Below are 21,574 nucleotides of genomic sequence, written 5' to 3'. Positions count from 1 at the left end.
CTTCAGTACTATTGCTTTCTGTAAAGAAAAGTGGAAGTGTAGCTTAACCCACGTGTTACTAAAATCTATATTCTGACTTCAATATTGCAGCGGGTCCAAGTGAATTATGAAATACTGCTACTGAGCTTAGTAACATGTCTTTCCTGTGTTTAAAGCTGATTATTTTGTGATGCGTTTTCTATTCTGTGTCTGTTTTGGATTTTAATACTTTTTAATTCATATATAAATCAAATTGTTTGTTCATTGCTTATAGGTGGAGGTGATATAAAGACTGCCCCAGCTCCTGTGAGCATTTGGAGGACATACTTTGTCGCAAATGAATGGAATAACATCCAAACAATCAGAAAAACTAATCCTATTTTTCAACTTATTACTGTTATTTTCTTTTTGAAAGTAAGTTTAACATCAAATAGGTGAGGAAAAGAACAAGCATTCAAAAAATTGAAATAAAATTAAATCCAGACAAAGTAAAATTAAATTCATTTAAATTACTTTAACTGAATAATATACTTGAGATTGCTACAATCACAAGAAGCTGGGGACAAAGACACGCCTGAGAAGGGGAAAGATATATGAATAATTTAGATTATATTCCATTATGTACATGGTGATATCTAAGATAGGCAGCCAAATGAGAGATTGGAGGTCCATGCTTGAGTATGCATTTGAGGAAGTGGGTGATTAGGACGATTACTGTTTCATACTTGAATAACAATAAAATGCTGAGGATGATGAAAATCTGGAATTAAAACAGAATGTTCTTGGAAAGGTCTGACCCTATCAGGCAAAAAGAGAAACAGAGTTAACATTTTGGGTCCAATGTGACTCTTCTTCAGAAGTTTAGAGCAGTTCTGAAGAAAGATGTTATTGGATTCAAAAGGTTAACTCTGCTTCTGTCTCCACAGATGCTGCCAGATCTGCTGAGATTTTTCAGCATATTTTGTTGTCCTTTGGGATTTAATTTGCCTTTTTCTAATCTTGTACTTTCCTAGATTTCAAAGACAAAGTACAAGTTGTTACTGTTTATGATCACCTTTATGAAGAGGAGAAGCCTTTGTACGTTTTTGGGCAATACAGTTAGTTATCAATTCAGTAATTACTCAAGATATAAACATTTTTATTTTTCCACTTTACCTTACAGTTTCTCGCCTTTTCTGAAGAAATCTGTATTAGTTTCCAGGCCCTTGCATGGAGCCAATGGTTAGTGCAAGCATCAGGTCCTGTAGCATTTTAGTTGAGGCCTCAGCAATTTCTGAGCAAATTGCTAAGCCAGAATTCTGGTGTTAATGGTTGTCAAAGAACTGCTAACAAAGGATATTAGGAACTTTAAAGATCATGGAAACAGATCGAAGCTATGGCCCAGAAAGAGGCCATTCAGCCATTGTATGTATTGGCCAAAAACAATTTCAAGTGCCCATTCTAATCCAATGTTCCATACCTATTCTGTAGCCTTACATGTTACAGCAGATCAAAATACCTCTCAAATGAGCTGCAGGTTTCTGCCTTCATCTCAAAACTTGGCAGCTAATTCCAGATACCAGCCTTGCTGTGAATGAAAAGATTCCTTTTTCCGTCCCCTCCATTCCTTTTGCCAATCATGTTAAATCTGTGCCCTGTTAATTTACCTCTCCGTGGGAGGAAACAGGTCTTATCTGTCTACTCCATCTTGGTCCCTAAAACTCTGCTAAGTTACTAAGTTACATCTCAGTCTCTTCTGTTCTAAGCTTTTCTAATCTTTCCTCACAGCTGCAGTTTTCAAGATCTGCCAACATTCTTGTAAGCTTCTCTATTTTTTTTTCAGAGCAATTATATCCTTCCTATAATGCCAGAACTGAACACAAAATTCCAGCTGTGGCCTAGCAAACATCTTATTCAATTCCATGCTTGCTCTTGAATTCTTTACCTTGTTGTTGTGGTTCTGTTCACCGAGCTGGGAATTTGTGTTGCAGACGTTTCGTCCCCTGTCTAGGTGACATCCTCAGTGCTTGGGAGCCTCCTGTGAAGCGCTTCTGTGATCTTTCCTCCGGCATTTGTTGTGGTTTGAATCTGCCGCTTCTGGTTGTCAGTTCCAGTTGTCCATTGCAGTGGTCAGTATATTGGGTCCAGGTCGATGTGCTTATTGATTGAATCTGTGGATGAGTGCCATGCCTCTAGGAATTCCCTGGCTGTCCTCTGTTTGGCTTGTCCTATAATTGTAGTGTTGTCCCAGTTGAACTCATGTTGCTTGTCATCTGCGTGTGTGGCTACTAAGGATAGCTGGTCGTGTCGTTTCATGGCTACTGGTGTTCATGGATGCGGATCATTAGCTGGCTTCCTGTTTGTCCTATGTAGTGTTTTGTGCAGTCCTTGCATGGGATTTTGTACACTACATTGGTTTTGCTCATGCTGGGTATCGGGTCCTTCGTTCTGGTGGGTTGTTGTCTGAGAGTTGCTGTTGGTTTGTGTGCTGTTATGAGTCCTAGTGGTCACAGTGGTCTGGCTGTCAGTTTGGAAATGCTCTAGATGTATGGTAGTGTGGCTAGTCCTTTGGGTTGCGGCATGTCCTCATTCCGTTGTCTTTCCATTAGGCATCTGTTGATGAAATTGCGAGGGTATCCGTTTTTGGCGAATACATTGTATAGGTGTTCTTCTTCCTCTTTTTGCAGTTCTGGTGTACTGCAGTGTGCCGTGCCCCTTTTGAACAGTGTCTTGATGCAATTGCTTTTGTGTGTGTTGGGGTGGTTGCTTTCATAGTTCAGGACTTGGTCTGTGTGTGTAGCTTTCCTGTATACCTTTGTGGTGAATTCTCTGTCAGGTGTTCTCTGTACCTGTACACAAAATCCCATGCAAGGACTGCACAAAACACTACATAGGACAAACAGGAAGACAGCTAGTGATCCGTATCCATGAACACCAACTAGCCACGAAACAACACGACCAGCTATCCTTAGTAGCCACACACGCAGATGACAAGTCCAACAGTTGTACATTGGAAAAGCATAGATCAGATCTCTGTACCTGACTTCCACTCAGTGCCTGAAGGCGTGCATTTGACACCTCCCCAGCTTTGGACGTTGGCACAACACCATTGGATGCTTTGAACCTCACTCATGATCCAATTGGTCAGAAGCCATAGAATATTCAGGAAGGACAGCATCTCATTTTCTGCTTGGGATATCCACAGCCTTTTGGATTCAATATTAAGTTCAACAATTTTAGGGCTTAAGGCATCTTCGCCCATGTCCTTAACCCAACCCAACCCAACCAGGCCTTGTTATCACATTTTTTTTTATATTTCAAAAATATACTTTATTCATAAAATAATTTGATGGTTTGTACAGTTGGACATGCCATACATATGTAAACATTCCATTTCCTTGCATACCGAAAAGAGAGTAATCATTCCTATTTACAGGTCTGTATGATTACATTTTTAGCTGAAGCGTCAGCAGAGCCCAAATGACTGCGCGGGCCCCCTGTTCTTCTTTAGTCAGGCAGACATTACACGGTGGTCTTTCCTCACTATGCCTTGGCGGCAGCTGCCCCAAGCTTCAGCGCGTCCCTCAACATGTAGTCCTGGATCTTGGAATATGCCAGTCTGCAACACTCAGTCGGGGTCAACTCCTTCAGCTGGAAGATCAACAGGTTTCGGACTGCCCAGAGAGCGTCCTTCACTGAGCTGATGATCCTCCAGGCACAGTTGATGTTCGTCTCGGTGTGCGTCCCGGAGAACAGGCCGTAGAGCATGGAGTCCCACGTCTCGGCGCTGCTCGGGACGAACCTCAACAAACACCACTGCATTCCTCTCCAGACTTCCTCTGCATAGGCACATTCCAGAAGGAGGTGTGAGACAGTCTCGTCCCCCTGGCAGCCGCTTCAAGGGCAGCGTGCGGTGCGGCTGAGAGTCCGGGCGTGCATAAAGGATCTCCATGAGCCATGCGGCTGATGCAGCTGCCACCCCCACTCTGATTGATGACGTCACTTCCACCCCCATCATGGCCACTCCCACAACCACTTCCACTCCTCACACATGACATCACTTCCGCCCTTCATCATCGCTGATGCCACATGCTCAGTGACTTCCGCCATCCCTACTGCCATGGTCACCACCACTTCCGCCCCCACCAGTGCCAGTCACTTGCATTCTGCTGACACGCCCCCCACAGACCCCACTGTCACTATCTCTACCCCCCAGAACCCCGAGGGGAACACTACCCCTGCTCATGACTCCACCCCCATTCCCCCCACCATCACACCCACTCCAGTTACAGGTTCCGCCCCTACTCCCAGCTCCACACCCACACCAGATCCCAGCTCCCAGCCCTGCCGAGTTTTCACCATCCCCCCAGACCTCCCCCTCACTGAGGACGAACGATCAGTCCTCAGCAAAGGACTCACCTTCATTCCCCTCTGTCCACGCATCAATGAGTTTAATACACGCCGTGACGTCGAACAATTCTTCCGTCACCTCCGCCTCTGAGCTTACTTTCAAAATCAGGATTCCCGCCCACCTTCTGAGAACCCCTTCGCCCACCTCCAACATACTGCATCCACCTGGACACCCTGCGCTGGTCTATTATCTGCCCTCGACCTCTTCATTTTCAACTGCCGCCGGGACATTAACCGCCTCAACCTGTCTACCTCCCTCCCCCACTCTAACCTCTCACCCTCACAATGCGCAGCCCTCCAATCCCTCTGCTCTAATCCCAACCTCACCATCAAGCCAGCGGATAAAGGGGGCGCAGTGGTAGTCTGGCGCACTGACCTCTACACCGCTGAAGCCAAACGTCAACTCGAGGACACCTCTTCCTACTGCCCCCTCGACCATGACCCCACCCCCATCACCAAACCATCATCTCCCAGACCATATAGAACCTCATCACCTCAGGAGATCTCCCACCCACAGCTTCCAACCTCATAGTGCGGGAACCCCGCACTGTCCGGTTCTACCTCCTTCCCAAGATCCACAAGCCTGACCACCCTGGCCGACCCATTGTTTCAGCATGCTCCTGCCCCACTGAACTCATTTCTACCTACCTCGACACTGCCCTATCCCCCCCCTAGTCCGGGAACTCCCCACATACGTTCGAGACACCACCCATGCCCTCCACCTCCTCAAGACTTCCGTTTCCCCGGCCCCCAACGCCTCATCTTCACCATGGATATCCAATCCCTCTACACCTCCATCCGCCATGACCAGAGCCTCTAAGCCCTCTGTTTTTTCCTCTCCCGATGTCCCCAACAGTACCCTTCCACCGACACTCTCATTCGTTTGGCCGAACTGGTCCTCACCCTTAATAATTTCTCCTTCGAATCCTCCCACTTCCTGCAGACCAAAGGGGTAGCACATGTGTGGGCCCCAGCTATGCCTGTCTTTTTGTTGGCTGCGTAGAACAGTTGATCTTCCGTAATTACACCGGCACCATTCCCCACCTCTTCCTCCGCTACATTGATGACTGCATTGGCGCCACCTCCTGTTCCTTGGATGCTGCCTGACCTGCTGCACTTTTCCAGCAACACATTTTCAGCTACACCTCTTCCCACCCTACCTCTTGCAAAAATTCCATACCCTATTCCCAATTCCTCCGCGTCCACCATATCTGCTCCCAGGAGGACCACTTCCACCACAGAACACACCAGATGGCCTCCTTCTTTAGAGACCGCAATTTTCCTTCCCACGTGGTTAAAGATGCCCTCCAACACATCTCGTTCACATCCTGCACCTCCACCATCAGATCCCACCCCTCCAACCGTAACAAGGACAGAACGGCCCTGGTGCTCACCTTCCACCCTACCAACTTTAGCATAAACCAAATCATCCGCCGACATTTCCGCCACCTACAAAAAAAACCCCACCACCAGGGATATATTTCCCTCCCCACCCCTTTCTGCCTTCCACAAAGACCGTTCCCTCCGTGACTACCTGATCAGGTCCACGCCCCCCTACAACCCACCCTCCCATCCTGGCACTTTCCCCTGCCACCGCAGGAACTGTAAAACCTGTGCCCACACCTCCTCCCTCACCTTTATCCAAGGCCCTAAAGGAGCCTTCCACATCCATCAATGCTTTACCTGCACATCCACTAATATCATTTATTGTATCTGTTGCTCCCGATGCGGTCTCCTCTACATTGGGGAGACTGGGCGCCTCCTAGCAGAGCGCTTTAGGGAACATCTCCGAGACACCCGCATCAATCAACCACACCGCTCTGTGGCCCACCATTTCAACTCCCCCCTCCCACTCTGCTGAGGACATGGAGATCCTGGGCCTCCTTCACCACCGCTCCCTCACCACCAGACGCCTGGAGGAAGAATGCCTCATCTTCTGCCTCGGAATACTTCAACCCCAGGGCATCACTGTGGACTTCAACAATTTCCTCATTTCCCCTTGCCCCATCTCACCCTAGTTCCAAACTTCCAGCTCAGCACTGTCCCCATGACTTGTCCAGACTTGTCCTACCTGCCTATCTCCTTTTTCACCTATCCACTCCACCCTCTCCTCCCTGACCTATCACCTTCATCCCCTCCCCACTCACCTATTGTACTCTATGCTACTTTCTCCCCACCCCCACCCTCCTCTAGCTTATCTCTCCATGCTTCAGCTCTCTGCCTTTATTCCTGATGTAGGGCTTTTGCCCGAAATTCGATTTCACTGCTCCTTGGATGATACCTGAACTGCTGTGCTCTTCCAGCACCAGAATCTGGTTTCCAGTATCTGCAGTCATTGTTTTTACCACCATAAAGGATCGCACAGGCAGAGCCCTTCTCACAACCAGCCAAGCCATGTCTTGGTGCTTGTTGGAAAGTTCTGGCGATGAGGCATTCTGCCAAATGGCTTTGATAGTCTGCTCAGGGAATCGCTCGATAGGATCCGCCCTCTCCTTTTCCCAAAGGGTCTCGAGGACACTACGTGCTGACCACTTCCTGATGGACTTGTGGTGTTTTTCTTCATAAACTTCTCCACAAAGGACAGGTGATACGGAATGGACCAACTACTCGGAACGTTCCGCGGCAGCGAGGCCAGGCCCATCCTTCGCAACACCGGGGACAGGTAGAACCTCAGTACGTAGTGACACTTGGCGTTTGCGTACCGGGGATCCACGCACAGCTTGATGCAGCCACACACAAATGTGGCCATCAGGGAGAGGGTGGCATTGGGTGTATTTTTTCTCCCGTTGCCCAGATCTTTTTACAGCGAGTCCCTTCGGACCCGGTCCATCTTTGACCTCCATATAAACTGGAAGATGGCCCAGGTGACTGCAGCAGCACAAGTTCTGGGAATAGGCCAGACCTGTGCCACGTATAATAGCAATGACAGTGCCTCACACCTGATGACCAGGCTTTTTCCCGCGATGGAGAGCGACCGTAGCTTCCATCTGCCCAGTTTCTGCCTCACTTTGCTGATACGCTCCTCCCAACACTTGGCACACACCCCAGCCCCCCCCGAAACAAATACCCAGCACCTTCAAGTGGTCGGTCCTGACGGTGAAGGGGATCGAGGATTGGTTGGCTCAGTTCCCAAAGAGCATGGCCTCGCTCTTGCCTCGGTTTACCTTGGCCCCCGAGGCCCATTCGAACTGGTCACATATGCACGAGAGAGAGAGGGCAGCCCTGCTTGACTCCAGATCTGACTCCCACCCATCGATTGAGACTGCACTGACAATGTTGGTGTAGAGCAGTCTGATCCAAGTGCAGATTCCCTCCCCAAAGCCCATTTTGGAGAGAACATCTCTCATATACCTGTGTGATATCCTGTCAAAGGCTTTCTCCTGGCCCAGGCTGATCAGGCAGGTGTCCAACCCTCTGTCCTGCACGTAGGCGATCGTATCCCTGAGGAGTGCGAGACTCTCAGCGATCTTCCTGCCCGGTACAGCACAGGTTTGTACAGAATTTTGTAATCCGCCTTCAACAGTGAGATTGGTCTCCAATTTTTGAATTCCTCCCTCTCCCCCTTCCGCTTGTAGATGAGGGTGATGATGCTTTTCCTCATGGATTCACTCATGTACCTGCCCGAAGCATACTGACATACACCTCCAGCAGGTCCTGGCCAATCGAGTCCCACAGAGCGGAATAGAGCTCGACCGGTAAGCTGTCGCTTCCGGGAGTTTTATTCTTTTTGAAGGACTTGAGGGCCTAGGTCAGCTTGTCCAGAGATAGCAGCTGGTCCAGCCTCTCGCGTGTTCTGTCGTCTAAGACCTCCATGATAGAGGACAGGAATGACGGGGAGGCCGTGCTGTCGGTCGGCTTCGCGTCATACAGACTGGCATAGAAGGATTTACTGATCTTCATGACGTCAGCCTGAGATGACGTTATCGAGCCATCTCCTTCCTTCAGGCTGCTGAGCACAGAGCTCTCTTTGTGCATCTTCTGGAAGAAGAAACGTGAGCACGTCTCGTCCTGCTCCACCGAGCGGACCCTGGACCGGAAGATTATCTTGGAGGCCTCCGAGGCAAAGAGAGAGGCTTGCTGGCCCTTCACCTCCTTGAGGTCCTCCGTGACATCCACCCCCATCGTCTGCAGCAGGAGCAGGTTCTGCATACTTTCCTGGAGCTGGGACAGTTTTCCCCGCCTCTCTCTCGCCTCCTGAACACCTTTGAGGATGAAGAACCTCTTGATGTTCCCTTTTATCATTCCCATCAGTCCGCTGGGGACTCAAAGAGGGGCTTCACTGTTCTCCAACATGCGTAGTCCCTCTTGAGCTCCTCAATGTCTCCCGGGGTCAACAGCTTTGTGTTCAGCTTCCACGTTCCCTTACCAGCCCGCTGCTCGTCCTGTAGGTGACAGTCAGCCAGCAGGAGGCAGTGGTCAGAGAAGACAACCGGCGTGACGACGGTGGATCTGACCGAGAGCGCTCGGGGACCGCTTTTTTTTAATTTCAAAAATATACTTTATTCATAAAATACTTTAATGGTCTGTACAGTTGGACATGCCATACATTTGTAAACATTCCATTTGTTTGCAAATCGAAACAGAGTAATCATTCCTATTTACAGGTCTGTACGATTACATTTTTAGCTGAGGCGTCAGCAGAGCCCAAATGACTGTGCGGGCCCCCTGTTCTTCTTTAGGCAGGCAGATGCTACACGGTGGTCTTTCCCCACCCCGCCTTGGCGGCAGCTGCCCCAAGCTTCAGCGCGTCCCTCAACACGTAGTCCTGGACCTTGGAATGTGCCAGTCTGCAACACTCAGTCAGGGTCAACTCCTTCATCTGGAAGATGAACAGGTTTTGGACCGCCCAGAGAGCGTCCTTCACTGAGTTGATGATCCTCCAGGAACAGTTGATGTTCATCTCGGTGTGCGTCCGGGGGAACAGGCCGTAGAGCACGGAGTCCCGCGTCACGGCGCTGCTCGGGATGAACCTTGACAACCACCACTGCATTCCTCTCCAGACTTCTTTTGCGTACGCACATTCCAGAAGGAGGTGTGTGACAGTCTCGTGTCCCCCCCCCCCCCCCGCAGCCGCTTTGAGGGCAGCGTGCGGTGCGGCTGAGAGTCCAGGCATGCATAAAGGATCTCACAGGCAGAGCCCTTCTCACCACCAGCCAAGCCCATGTCTTGGTGCTTGTTGGAAAGTTCTGGCGATGAGGCATTCTGCCAAATGGCTTTGACAGTCTGCTCAGGGAACCGCTCGACAGGATCCGCCCTCTCCTTTTCCTTTTCCCGAAGGGTCTCGAGGATACTACTTGCTGACCACTTCCTGATGGACTTGTGGTCAAAGGTGTTTTTCTTCATAAACTTCTCCACGAAGGACAGGTGATACGGAACGGTCCAACTACTCGGAGCGATCCGCGGTAGCGAGGCCAGGCCCATCCTTCGCAACACCGGGGACAGGTAGAACCTCAGTACGTAGTGACACTTGGTGTTTGCGTACCGGGGAACCACGCACAGCTTGATGCAGCCACACACAAAGGTGGCCATCAGGGTGAGGGTGGCATTGGGTGTATTTTTACCCCCATTGCCCAGATCTTTGTACAGCGAGTCCCTTCGGACCCAGTCCATCTTTGACCTCCATATAAACCGTAAGATGGCCCAGGTGACTGCAGCGGCCCAGGTTCTGGGAATAGGCCAGACCTGTGCCACGTATAATAGCAATGACAGTGCCTCACACCTGATGACCAGGCTTTTTCCCGCGATGGAGACCGACGTAGCTTTCATCTGCTCAGTTTCTGCCTCACTTTGCTGATACACTCCTCCCAAGACTTGGCGCATGCCCCCTTCACTGGGTGGCTTTGGGAGGTTTCCTCTTCCTGCTTTTGACAGTATCCAATCCTCTGCCTCCTTTGAATCCCTCCTCTTCCATTTCCTCTGTCTGTCTTGAAGGAGCTTAGATCAGCTGCTGCATCTCCCTGCCGTCTGCCGCCTGCTCCGTTACAGCCTGCCCATCCATCTGGGTGCCTCCAGACACCGTTCCTGTGCTGTTTTGTGTACCTTGCTTGTCTTAGCCGGTCCACGGCTCGTGTTGCCACCTCCAGCCATCTGTGCGTAGGTGGTGGCCCCTCGTCTTGGGCAGGCCTTGTACTTGCGGCCCTCCTTTCCGCACAGATTACAGTTCTTGGCCTCCTTACATTCCTTGGTCAGGTGGCCTTCCTGCTTGCAGTTTCAGCAGACGGTCACCTTACAATCCGCCGCCATGTGGCCTGACCTCCCGCAGGTTCGGCACATTTTCGGCTGCCCTGCGTATGTCAGGTAACCTCTGCTTCCTCCGATGGCAAACCTGGAGGGTGGGTGGAGGATGTTCCCACTGGCATCGACCTCAGGGTTACCCTGACCTGTCATTTGCTGGTCCAGATCCCGAAAGGATCGACCACATCGGTACTTTCTCCCTCGACCTGGACATATCTTCGCAAGAAGGTCAGGACATTGCTGCTGGGATGTGTGGGTTGTACATCTGGATTGTTACAACCCGACTCCTTTGCGCAGGAAGCACACACAACAGGACCGCCAACAAAATTGAGAACAGAGGTTCCCCTTCCTTCTCCTTGAAGACCTACTGGAGCTGCTTGCAATTCTTCATGCTCCTGAAGGTCACATTGAAATAGCCTGCCACAGGGAAATCCAGCCGGCAGTACATGTTTTTTTTTATTTCAAAATATACTTTATTCATGTAAATAAATCTCTGGTACTTGTACAATTTTCCATGTTGTTCATAGTTATATACATTGCATGTCTTAACGTTACAAAGAACAAATTGAATTAATCGAATTCACAGTTATCCTATTAACAGTTACCTTTATTAACTATCCAGTCTCTTGGTATTTGGCTGTGGCTTCAACGGAACCCACCTACTGAGTGGGTGCCCTGTTATATGAAAGCAAATGCAACTTCTTTAACCCCCAGTTTATGGGGTTACCATTGTCCATTTGATTGTCCTGTCTCTGGGGTAGCTTGTCTACATCCCCATCGTAAGCACGAACTGCTGGACCTTCGCTGGGCTGAGGTAGCTATCCAGCTCCTCACTGGGGTCATTTACCCGGTCTGGTGTCATTGAGCCAAGGCAAGGGTCCTCCCTGTCCAGTTCTGTGTCTGACAATGGGACTGTCAGAGGATCACAGCTCTCGGTTGCCTGTAGTTGTGGGGCAGTGGGTACCTCCTGGTTCTCACTGGGTGGAGGGTGGACTTCGGGGGGTCCGTTGTTTCCTGGTTGGGAGGAAATGCCCTCTTCTTTACCGACGGCGCTCTGTCTCTTCTTCTGGTGGTGATGGCCTTCTTTGCGTCCATCTTCCCCCTCTGAAGAGCTGGCCGTCCCTCCCTCGTGCAGCTGTCTTTTCCCCTTTTGCTGGGAGGCTTTGGGGGCCTGGCAAGATTTCCTCTTCCTGTTTTTAACAGGTATCGACTCCTCTGCATGCTTGATTACCTCCTCCTCCTCCATTTCTTCCATCTACCCGGCTAGAGCTAGGTTTAGCTGCTGTGTCTCTCCGCTGGCTGCCGCCTCCTCCACTCCAGCCTGTTCTTCTTTCTGGGTGCCACCAGACTCCATTTCCCTGCTGTCCGGGTGGACCTTACTGGTCTTTGGGGGTCCACGGCTCACATTGCCACCTCCAGCCATCTGTGCGTAAGTGGGGCCCCCCCGTCTTGGGCAGGTCTTATACATGTGGCCTGCCTCTCCGCACAGGTTGCAGCTCTTTTCTTCCTGACAGTCCTTAGTCAAGTGACCCTCCTGTTTGCAGTTCCTGCAGATGGTCACTTTGCAATCCGCCGCCATGTGTCCCGACTTCCCGCAGTTTCGGCACACTTTCGGCTGCCCTGCATATGTCAGGTAGCCTCTGCTCCCTCCAATTGCGAAGCTCGAGGGTGGGTGGAGGATGTTCCCACTATCATCGGCCCTCAGAGTTACCCTGACCTGCCGTTTACTGGTCCAGATCCCAAAGAGGTCAATCACATCAGTGGCTTCTCCCTCAACTTGGACGTACCTTCCCAGGAAGGTCAGGACATCAGCCGCTGGAACGTAAGGGTTGTACATATGGATTGTACCAACCCGATTCCTCTGTGCAGGAAGCACACACAATGGGGTCGCTGACAAGATGGAAAACAGCGGCTCCCCTTCCTTCTCCTTGAAGACCTTCAGGAGCTGTTCGCACTGCTCCACGCTTCTGAAGATCACATCAAAGTAGCCTACCCCAGGGAAATCCTGCAGGCAGTACACGTCCGCAGCAGCAAACCCACAGCATCCCAACAGTACCTTCTTAATAAACAGGGTGCGGTCGAGCGGTGTATGATCCTCAATCTTCTTCACAGTCACCCTGACTGTGTTGCGAATGCCCTGGCCAGGGCTGCGAGCGGCTGCTGAGGCCATAGCTCTGAGGTTGGCTGGTTCCTGAATTGGCGTTAGGCCGAAGCCAGCATAAAGACCTGGCAAAAAGCCGAGATGGTCTGCTATTACAGAGCAGCCATCATTAGCCGCTAATTGTATTCTAATAGCTATTCATTCTCCCCAGCTGATCATTCTTCACTCCTTTGTCATTTTAACCTCTCTTCGCTCTTCTCTCTCTCTCTCTCTCCCTCCCTCTCTTTCTCTCTCTCTCTCTGTCTTATGGGCTTTATCTCCATCTATCATATACTCTTACCCGCTCCCTCCACTCTATCATTTGCATTAAAAAAACAAGCTTTTCCCTAGCTACCATTAGTTCAGAGGAAGAGTCACTCAACCTGAAACATTAACTCTGATTTCTCAGCACAGATGCTGTCAGACCTGCTGAGCATTTCCAGCAATTTCTGTTTTTGTTGTTGTTAAATAATGATATAGTGTTTGCAAAGTGCCATTCCTCTGATACCTTGCCTGTATTTCTTGAGTTAAAATTCTTGTCTTTGCTTTCTTTTTTTCCTACCCTCCCCAATTTTCTATAGTCCTCTGAGCTTCCTGTAATATTAAGTTGTTTGTGACTATTATAAGATTTCTTTTCCTGTTTTGTCTTAGCTGGATATCCATTGAGTTCTAATTTTGGCTGCATTACCTTTTGTCTTTGTCTTTACTGATTTGTCATTGATTTTACTTCACATTTCTGTATCCAATTACCTTTTGCAGACCACCACTCAATTTTCACACAATCATAGAATCCTACAGTGTGGAAGTAGTCCATTAGGCCTATCGAGTCCACACCAACCCTCTGAAGAGGCACCCACCTATCCTATCCTGTCCCTGAAACCTTACATTTCCCATGGGCTAATATATGTAGCCTGCACATCCTTGGACACTATGGGACAATTTAGCATGGCAAATCCACCTAACCTGCACATCTTTGGACTGTGGGAGGAACCTGGAGCACCCAAAGGAAATCCACATAGACACAAATTCAACGCAGACAGTTGCTTGAGGGTGGAATTGAACCTGGGTCCCTGGCACTGTGAGGCAGCAGTGCTCATCACTGAATTACAGTGCCGTTCCTTTGAACTATTATGCCATCCCTTCTGCACCAGCTTTCCAGCAATGTTTCATTTCTGCTACCAACTAACCAGCAGTCACTGTCCATGTTAGTATATTGGTACAATCAACATAGATAGTAAGAGGAATGAAATACTCCAGGCAGAGTTAGAACACTAAGAAAAAGTTCTAACAAGTAGGACCTCAAGGATAGTAAGTCCAAATTCAATCTCCGTGTGAGTATAAAAGTAAGACAAAGTTTCTGTAGAGGACCATAAGGTTAACTTCTCATTAGAGCGAGATGACTAGTCATGAATTATCTTGAGGGTCACTATGCCTCAGGCAGGAGGTGAGATTGGGAATGTGAAACCTTCATTGTGACCTCAGCCAGAAAAGGAATTGGAGCTGCATTATTGGTGTTACTCTGCATTGCAAACCAGCTGTCCATCCAACTGACTATAACATAAAAACAGGAAGGTAATAAAGATGAATACATGGCTGAGGGATGGTGCAGAATTAAGGGCTTTAGATCCCTGAACTCAAACTCAAAGTCAATTCTGGGAGCTGAAATATGGACAGATTACACCTGAATAGAGTCACTACCAATTTCCTTGCAGCAGTTTGCTAGAGCTATTGGGAAGAGTGTAAGCTGCCTTGGCAGGAATGTAGTAACCAGGAAATATTATCTATTGAATTGTGAAAGACAAACAGTCCCAGTACAGAAAAAGCATAGAAGCAAAATACTGCATATGCTGCAAATCTGAAAGAAACACACAGAATGCTGAAGACACAAAGCAGGCTGGCAGCATCTGTGGAGAGAGAGAGACAGAGTCAATGTTCTGAGTCTGGTATGACTTGCTTTCTCCAGCATTCTCCATATTTGTTCGAAATAGTATGATATTAAGTAGGACCAAAGTAAAAAAAGGTTGATGAGGGGCATGGATAGGGTTAATAGCCAAGGTCTTTTTCCCAGGGAAGGGAAGTTCAAAACCAGAGGACATAGGTTTAATATGAGAGGAGAAAGATTTAAAAAGGACCTGATGAACATCTTTTTCACGCAAAGAGGAATATGTAGCCCTGGCCAGATCCAGGAAAATGGGCCTGATTCAGCATGTTTTTTTTCAAGGGCTGAAAAATCTGGTAGAATTCTTTGAGAAAGTAGATAAAGTTCATCAAAAGAGCCAATGGACTGATCCATTTGGATTCCAAAAAGTCTTTGACAAGATGACCCACAGAAGGTTTCTAAAAAGTGCCCATGGTGTTCAGTGTAAGGTACTGGCACGGTTAGAGAATTAGCTGACTGGCAGAAGGTAGAGAGTGGGGATAAAGGGGTCTTTTTTCAGGATGGTGCCAGTGACACAGACTATTTCTGAAACATAAAAGGAATCCTAGTTCAGCATTCTCTTAAGATTAACATGAAGGTTCAGTTAGTAGTTGGGAAGGCAAATAAACGTTAGCATTAATTTCAAGAAGTCCAGAATACAAGAGCAAGGATGTACTGCTGAGGCTGTATAAGGCTTTGGTCAGAATGCATTTGGAATATTATAAGGATTTTTTGGCCTCAGGAAGGATGTGTTGGCATTCGAAGGGGTCCAGAGGAGGTGTGCAAGAATGATCCTGACGATGAAGGGCTTGTAACATGAAGAGTGGTTGAAGACTTTGGGTCTGTGTTTGACAGACTTTAGTAGAATGGGGAGAGGAGATCTTATTGAAAGTTATAGAACACTGAGAGGCTTAGATAGAGTGTACATAAAGTCATAGAGTCATAAAGATGTACAGCATTGAAATAAACCCTTCAATCCAATGCTGTATTGTCCATGCTGACCAGATATCCTAAACTAATCTCGTCCCATTTGCCAGCACTTGGCCCATATTTCTTTGAACCCTTCCTATTCATAAACACATTGAGATGCCTTTTAAATGTTATAACTGTACCAGCCTCCACCATTTCCTCTGCAGCAGCTCATTCCATACATGTACCACCCTCTGCATGAAAAAATTGCCCCTTGGGTCCCTTTTAAATTTTTCTCCTCTCACCCCAAACGTTTGCCTTCAAGTTCTGGACTCCTCCACTCCAGGGAAAAGACCTTGTCTATTTACCCTTGTCCATGTCCCTCATGATTTTATAAACCTCTATAAGGTTACCCTTCAGTCTCTGATACTCCAGGGAAAACAGTGCCAGCCTATTCAGCTCTCCCTATAGCTCAAACCCTCCAATCCTGGCAACAGCCTTCTAAATCTTTTCTGAACCATTTTAATTTTCACAAAATCTTTCCTATAAAGAATTTCATATAATATTCCAAAAGTGGCCTAACCAATATCCTGTGCAGCCACAACATGACCTCCCAACTCCTATACTCGATGCTCTGACCAGTAAAGGTAAGCATACTAAACACCTTGTTCACTATCTTATTTACATGCGACTCCACTTTCAAAGAATTATAAACCTGCAATCCAAGGTATCTTTGTTCAGCAACACTCCCCAGGACCTTACCATTAAGCGTATATGTCCTGCCCTGATTTGCCTTTCCAAAACACAGCACCTCACATTTATCTAAATTGAATTCTATTCGCCAAACCTTGGCCCATCTGATCAAGATTCCGTAGTACTCTGACGTAACCTTCTTGAGTGTCCACTACATCTCCAATTTTGGATATACTGGAAGAAACTTAGGAAAGATTGAATTACTGAGGCAATGACCATAATTCTCCATTCCACCTTAGACAGAGGGGTAGTACCAGAGCATCAGGGAATTGCAATGTTGCATCTTTATTTAACATTTTATGTCAGAGTACAAGACACTCAGATGCTTGCCAGAAAAGCACATGAGATGACTGTAAGCAGAAATCAGGTGTACACAGTTATGCAACAAGCTCAAAACTCAGGCAGGGCTGGGAGCTGAGCACTACAGACGTTTACAAGTTATGGTTCTGCAGAAGCCATCATCTTCTACATTACTGAAGTGACAATTCTTCATTTTTGGGCCTAGATAGTAAATTGAGGGCATCACAGTGAAAATTGATTTTGTTATCTCCCAACAGCACATGTACACTCCAGAAATAGTAACTGTATTGTGATAGGGAACATAAGTTTGACAAATATTGTTTTTTATTCTTCGCTCACCTTAAGGTTGCTGAAGCTCATTTCAAAACCTGAGAATAATATTGGTCGTGATCAGAAATAGGATTCTTCTTGTGCCTGGTGTCGTGGATAACACCAATAATTTGATTTTACATAGTGACTTCCCACAGAAATAAATCCCAAGGCATTTCAGCAAAATACAAGAGTTGTTGACCACAGATAACAATTTGATTTTGTAGTGCTGCTATAATATAAAGGAAATGCCACTTGCCTGTGAAGGAATGAACAACTACTCTGAGAAGTCATTCTTCTGTCTTTAAGCTCCTCAAAGGCAGTTGGCAAATATAAGCAGTATTGTCAATCTCATTATATATTATTCCTTCTTGATGGCTAAGGAAGGGGTTTATAGACAAGCAGGCAGAAAACCATATTGTTGAGGCTTTAAATGTGCTGTTGAGTGTACCACACCACATGGAACTCAGTGTCTCAAGAAAATGTCTCACCACTACATTCTCAAGGCCAGCTGGAGTAGGCATAGGTCTAATCAGTGATACACACATCCCACGAATAAAATAAATGGTGACAACATCAGTGAAACATACTGCTAACTGGTCTGCACAGATCAGCATCAGAGCTCAAGGCCAGGGAGATAAATCCTGTCATGCCCGTTTCTGTTTTGCACTGGTTTCTCCATTGCAAACTTTATTGCAAGATTACTTTGTAGGTTTTGCTGTGGATATACTTTTTTGTCTAATATTATGTTTTGTACATCAGTGTTCTTATTGTTCAAACTTTGATTTTCGACTGACCACATGATATAATACTGTAATATAACATAATCTATAATGCGCTTGGAGTATTGTGTTCAGTTTTGATTAGCTGGTTATAGGGAGGATGTTATTAAACTGGAAAGGGGCAGAAATTATTTACAAGGATGTTGCCTGGACTCAATGCTTTGAGTTATAGGGAGAGGTTGGACATGCTAGGACGTTTTTCTTTAGAGCGTGGGAGGCTGAGAGGGGACCTTATAGATGTGTAAAAGATTGTGGGAGGCATGGATAGGGTGAATGCACTCAGTCTTTTTGCCAGGGTTGGGGAATTGAGGACTAGAAGGCATTAGTATATGATTAGCAGGGAAAGAATAAAAGGAAACCTGAGGGGCGACTTTTTTACAAAGGGTTGTACACATATGTAATGAGATGACAGCATAAGTGGTTGAGGATGGTATATTAATAACATTTAAAAGGCATTTGGACAAATACATGGAAAGGATTAGAGTGATATGAGCCAAGTGAATGGGAAGTGGGGTTAGCGTAGACAGACATTTTGGTCCACATGGACCAATTTGGGCCAAAGGGCTTGTCTCTGTGTTGTAGGACTCTATGAATCTGTAATAATTTTGTTTTCTTGTTTTCAGGTTGTTGGTTTTGAAAATCTAACTTCAATGGATCCTTATTCTCAATTAAAAAGAACTCCTGAGAGCGATGTTGTACCATCAAGCCGTGTACTGAGATTTGGCATGGCTAGCAGCATTTGGTTGACAATTGGTCTCATTCAGGTGGGAATGGTATTAAGCTGTGATTTTATATTTCATTCTTCTTTACTCAGATCTGGGCATTATGCAGGGCTAACATTTGTTGCCCATCCCTAAATGCCCTTGAACTGATTGGCCTGCGAGGCCATTGAAGAAGACCGATCAGACTGATCTACATTGTTGTGGGTCTGAGTCACACATGGGCCAGGCCAGTAAAAATGACACTTTCTTTCCTAAAGGGTATTAGCGAACCAGATGGGTTGTTACAACATTCATACATGGTAAAATGGCCAGAGAGCATGAAGAGAAATCCCCCCCAAAAAACTTCTGTATTTTTATATTTAAATTTTATTTCTGTTATGAATAGACAAACTTGATGGACTCTGGAGGTGAGCCTGCTGCTTTCAGCCAGCCTTCATCAAAGTGAAACATCAAGATTTGTTATGCTAAAATGAGTGCTAATGCTTCCATCACCTTACACTGGAAACTCTAAGGAGCAGAGATTGAGGGTTGGGGGAGGTGTTAAAGTTACACTGTTAGCTGAAGACTGCCAAGATCAGCTCCTGAAATGCTTGTCCTTGTCTCAGGACTGAATATGACTGAAATTGGGTCTGGTTGAATTAATTAAATATACGTGTCTGGGAGGCTTAGTCAATTACTATTTGACCTCCAGAGGGACAGCAGAACTCCAAGGTGAATCAGCAAGCTGCCGCAGAATCTCCTTCTCTGTCTCAAGTGAGTTTACCAAGGAAACTAATATTGGACACTGACCTCAGGAAGTTGTAACTCCTGTGAATTGATTTACCAAAAGTTGTAATTTAGAGTTTTACAGCAGGGAAAGAGGTCATTCAGTCCATTGTGGTTACGCCAGTCATCAAGCAATTATCTGCCCTTTTTCCAGTTTACAGTACTTGGCCTATAGCCTTGATTGTTATGCCATTTCAAGCAATAATCTTCTTAAATGTTGCGATGATTCCCGCTTCCACAGTCCTTTCAGGCAGTGAGTTTGGAATACCCACCTCCTTTTGGTGGAAAAAAATTCCTCTTCAAATCCCATCTAAACCACTTGCTTTTTACCTTAAATCCATGCACCCTTGTTATTGTTTCCTCTAAGAAGAAATTTTTCTCCATACGCATCTTCTCTATACCTCATAATTTTATAATTTTGTCCCCTCACAAACTTGTCTCCTCTAAGGAAACCCCAGCCTATTTAGTTTCTCTGCATAGCTGAAACACACCAGCTCAGGCAGTGTTCTGGTGCTCTCCTCTGCACTTTTTTTTAATACAATTACATGCTTGTCATAGCGTGGTGATCAGAACTACATACAATACTCTAACTGTGGCCTAATTAACAACTTATACAGCTCCATCTTGTGTTTTATATTTTGACTAATAATATCCAACATGCCTTTTGACCACCTTATTCAATGATCAATGAACATGCTCACCAAAATCCCTCTGATCCACTGTACCTCCTAATGCCCTAAGTATTCATTGTGTGCTCGCTTGTTTCATTAGTCGTCCAAAATGCATCACCTCACACTTTTCAGGATTAAATTTCATTTGCCATTGTTCTGTCCACCTAATGATCCACTCTACATCATCCTGTAGTCTAAGGCCTATTTAACCTTATTATTTAACCTACCACTAATTTAGTGGGTCATCTACAAACTTACTGATCAAATCTCCAACACTCATATCTAGCTCATCAATATACACTACAAACAGCAAAGAAGCCAGCACCAAACTCTATTTTACTCCACTGGACTGGCTTCCAGTCACAAAAACAACCTTCAACCATCACTTTTTGCTTCCACCCACTAAGCCAATTTTGTATTCCAATTTTCCAAATTGCCCTGTTTCCCATGTGCTCTTAACTTCTTGACTAGTCTCCTGTGTGACACCTCGTCAAAAGCCTTTCTGAAGCCTATGTATACTATATCCAGTGCATTACCCGCAACTATATATCTGGTCATCTCTTCAAAAACTCAAACAAACGTGTCAGACATGATCTCCCCCTGACAAAGCCATGCTGACTATCTTTGATCAATCACTGCCTCTCTCAGTGGAGATTAATTCTATCCCTCAGAAATTAGGCCTGGAAACACAGGCAGATCATATCCAAACTATCCCTAAGTGCATTGATAAAGAACAAAGATAAGTGAACTAGATATCAGAAACCATCCACCTAGAAAATCCTTGCATGGGATTTTGTACACTACATTGGTTTTGCTCATGCTGGGTATTGGGTCCTTCGTTCTGGTGAGTTGCCTGAGAGTGGCTGCTGGTTTGTGTGCTGTTATGAGTCCTAGTGGTCGCAGTAGTCTGGCTGTCAGTTCGGAAATGCTCTTGATGTATGGTAGTGTGGCATGTTCTCGTTCCGTTGTCCCATGCAAGGACTGCACAAAATACTACATAGGACAAACAGGAAGACAGCTAACGATCCATGAACACCAACTAGCCACGAAACGACACGACCAGCGATCCTTAGTAGCCACACATGCAGATGACAAGCAACATGAGTTTGACTGGGACAACACTACTATCATAGGACAAGCCAAACAGAGAACATCCAGGGAATTCCTAGAGGCATGGCACTCATCCACAGATTCAATCAATAAGCACATCGACCTGGACCCAATATACCGGCCACTGCAGCGGACAGCTGGAACTGACAACCGGAAGCAGCAGAGACAAACCACTATAAATGCCGGAGGAAACAACACAGAAGCGCTTCACAGGAGGCTCCCAAGCACTGAGGATGTCACCTAGACAGGGGACAAAACGTCTGCAACACAAATTCCCAGCTCAGCGAACAGAACCACAACAACGAGCACCCGAACTACAAATCTTCTCACAAACTTTATTACACTTCATGATTTGGAAATGCCGGTTTTGGACTGGGGTGTACAAAGTTAAAAATCACACAACACCAGGTTATAGTCCAACAGGTTTAATTGGAAGCACACTAGCTTTCAGAGTGATACTCCTTCATCGGGTAATAGTGTCTATCAAATGATGAAGGAGCATCACTCCGAAAGCTAGTGTGCTTCCAATTAAATCTGTTGGGCTATAACCTGGTGTTGTGATTTTTAACTTATTACATTTCATCTATCATGCA

The 21,574-nt window shown here is 46.6% G+C and overlaps 1 protein-coding gene across 1 annotated transcript in view; it reads left to right on the top strand.

Annotated features, from left to right (window-relative positions):
- The window catches only part of tmem67 (transmembrane protein 67), a 196,418-nt gene that overhangs the window by 148,598 nt on the left and 26,246 nt on the right, over nt 1-21,574 (top strand). The window contains exons 20-21 of the mRNA XM_072570240.1: nt 254-393; nt 18,337-18,477. Of these exons, the coding sequence (XP_072426341.1) occupies nt 254-393; nt 18,337-18,477 (281 nt within the window). The remainder of the gene's footprint in view (nt 1-253; nt 394-18,336; nt 18,478-21,574) is intronic.

Source organism: Chiloscyllium punctatum, chromosome 5, assembly GCF_047496795.1.
Source record: "Chiloscyllium punctatum isolate Juve2018m chromosome 5, sChiPun1.3, whole genome shotgun sequence".
Lineage (NCBI taxonomy): Eukaryota > Metazoa > Chordata > Chondrichthyes > Orectolobiformes > Hemiscylliidae > Chiloscyllium > Chiloscyllium punctatum.
The sequence above is the reverse complement of the archived record's forward strand: the minus strand, read 5'-3'. Positions and strand labels throughout refer to the sequence as shown.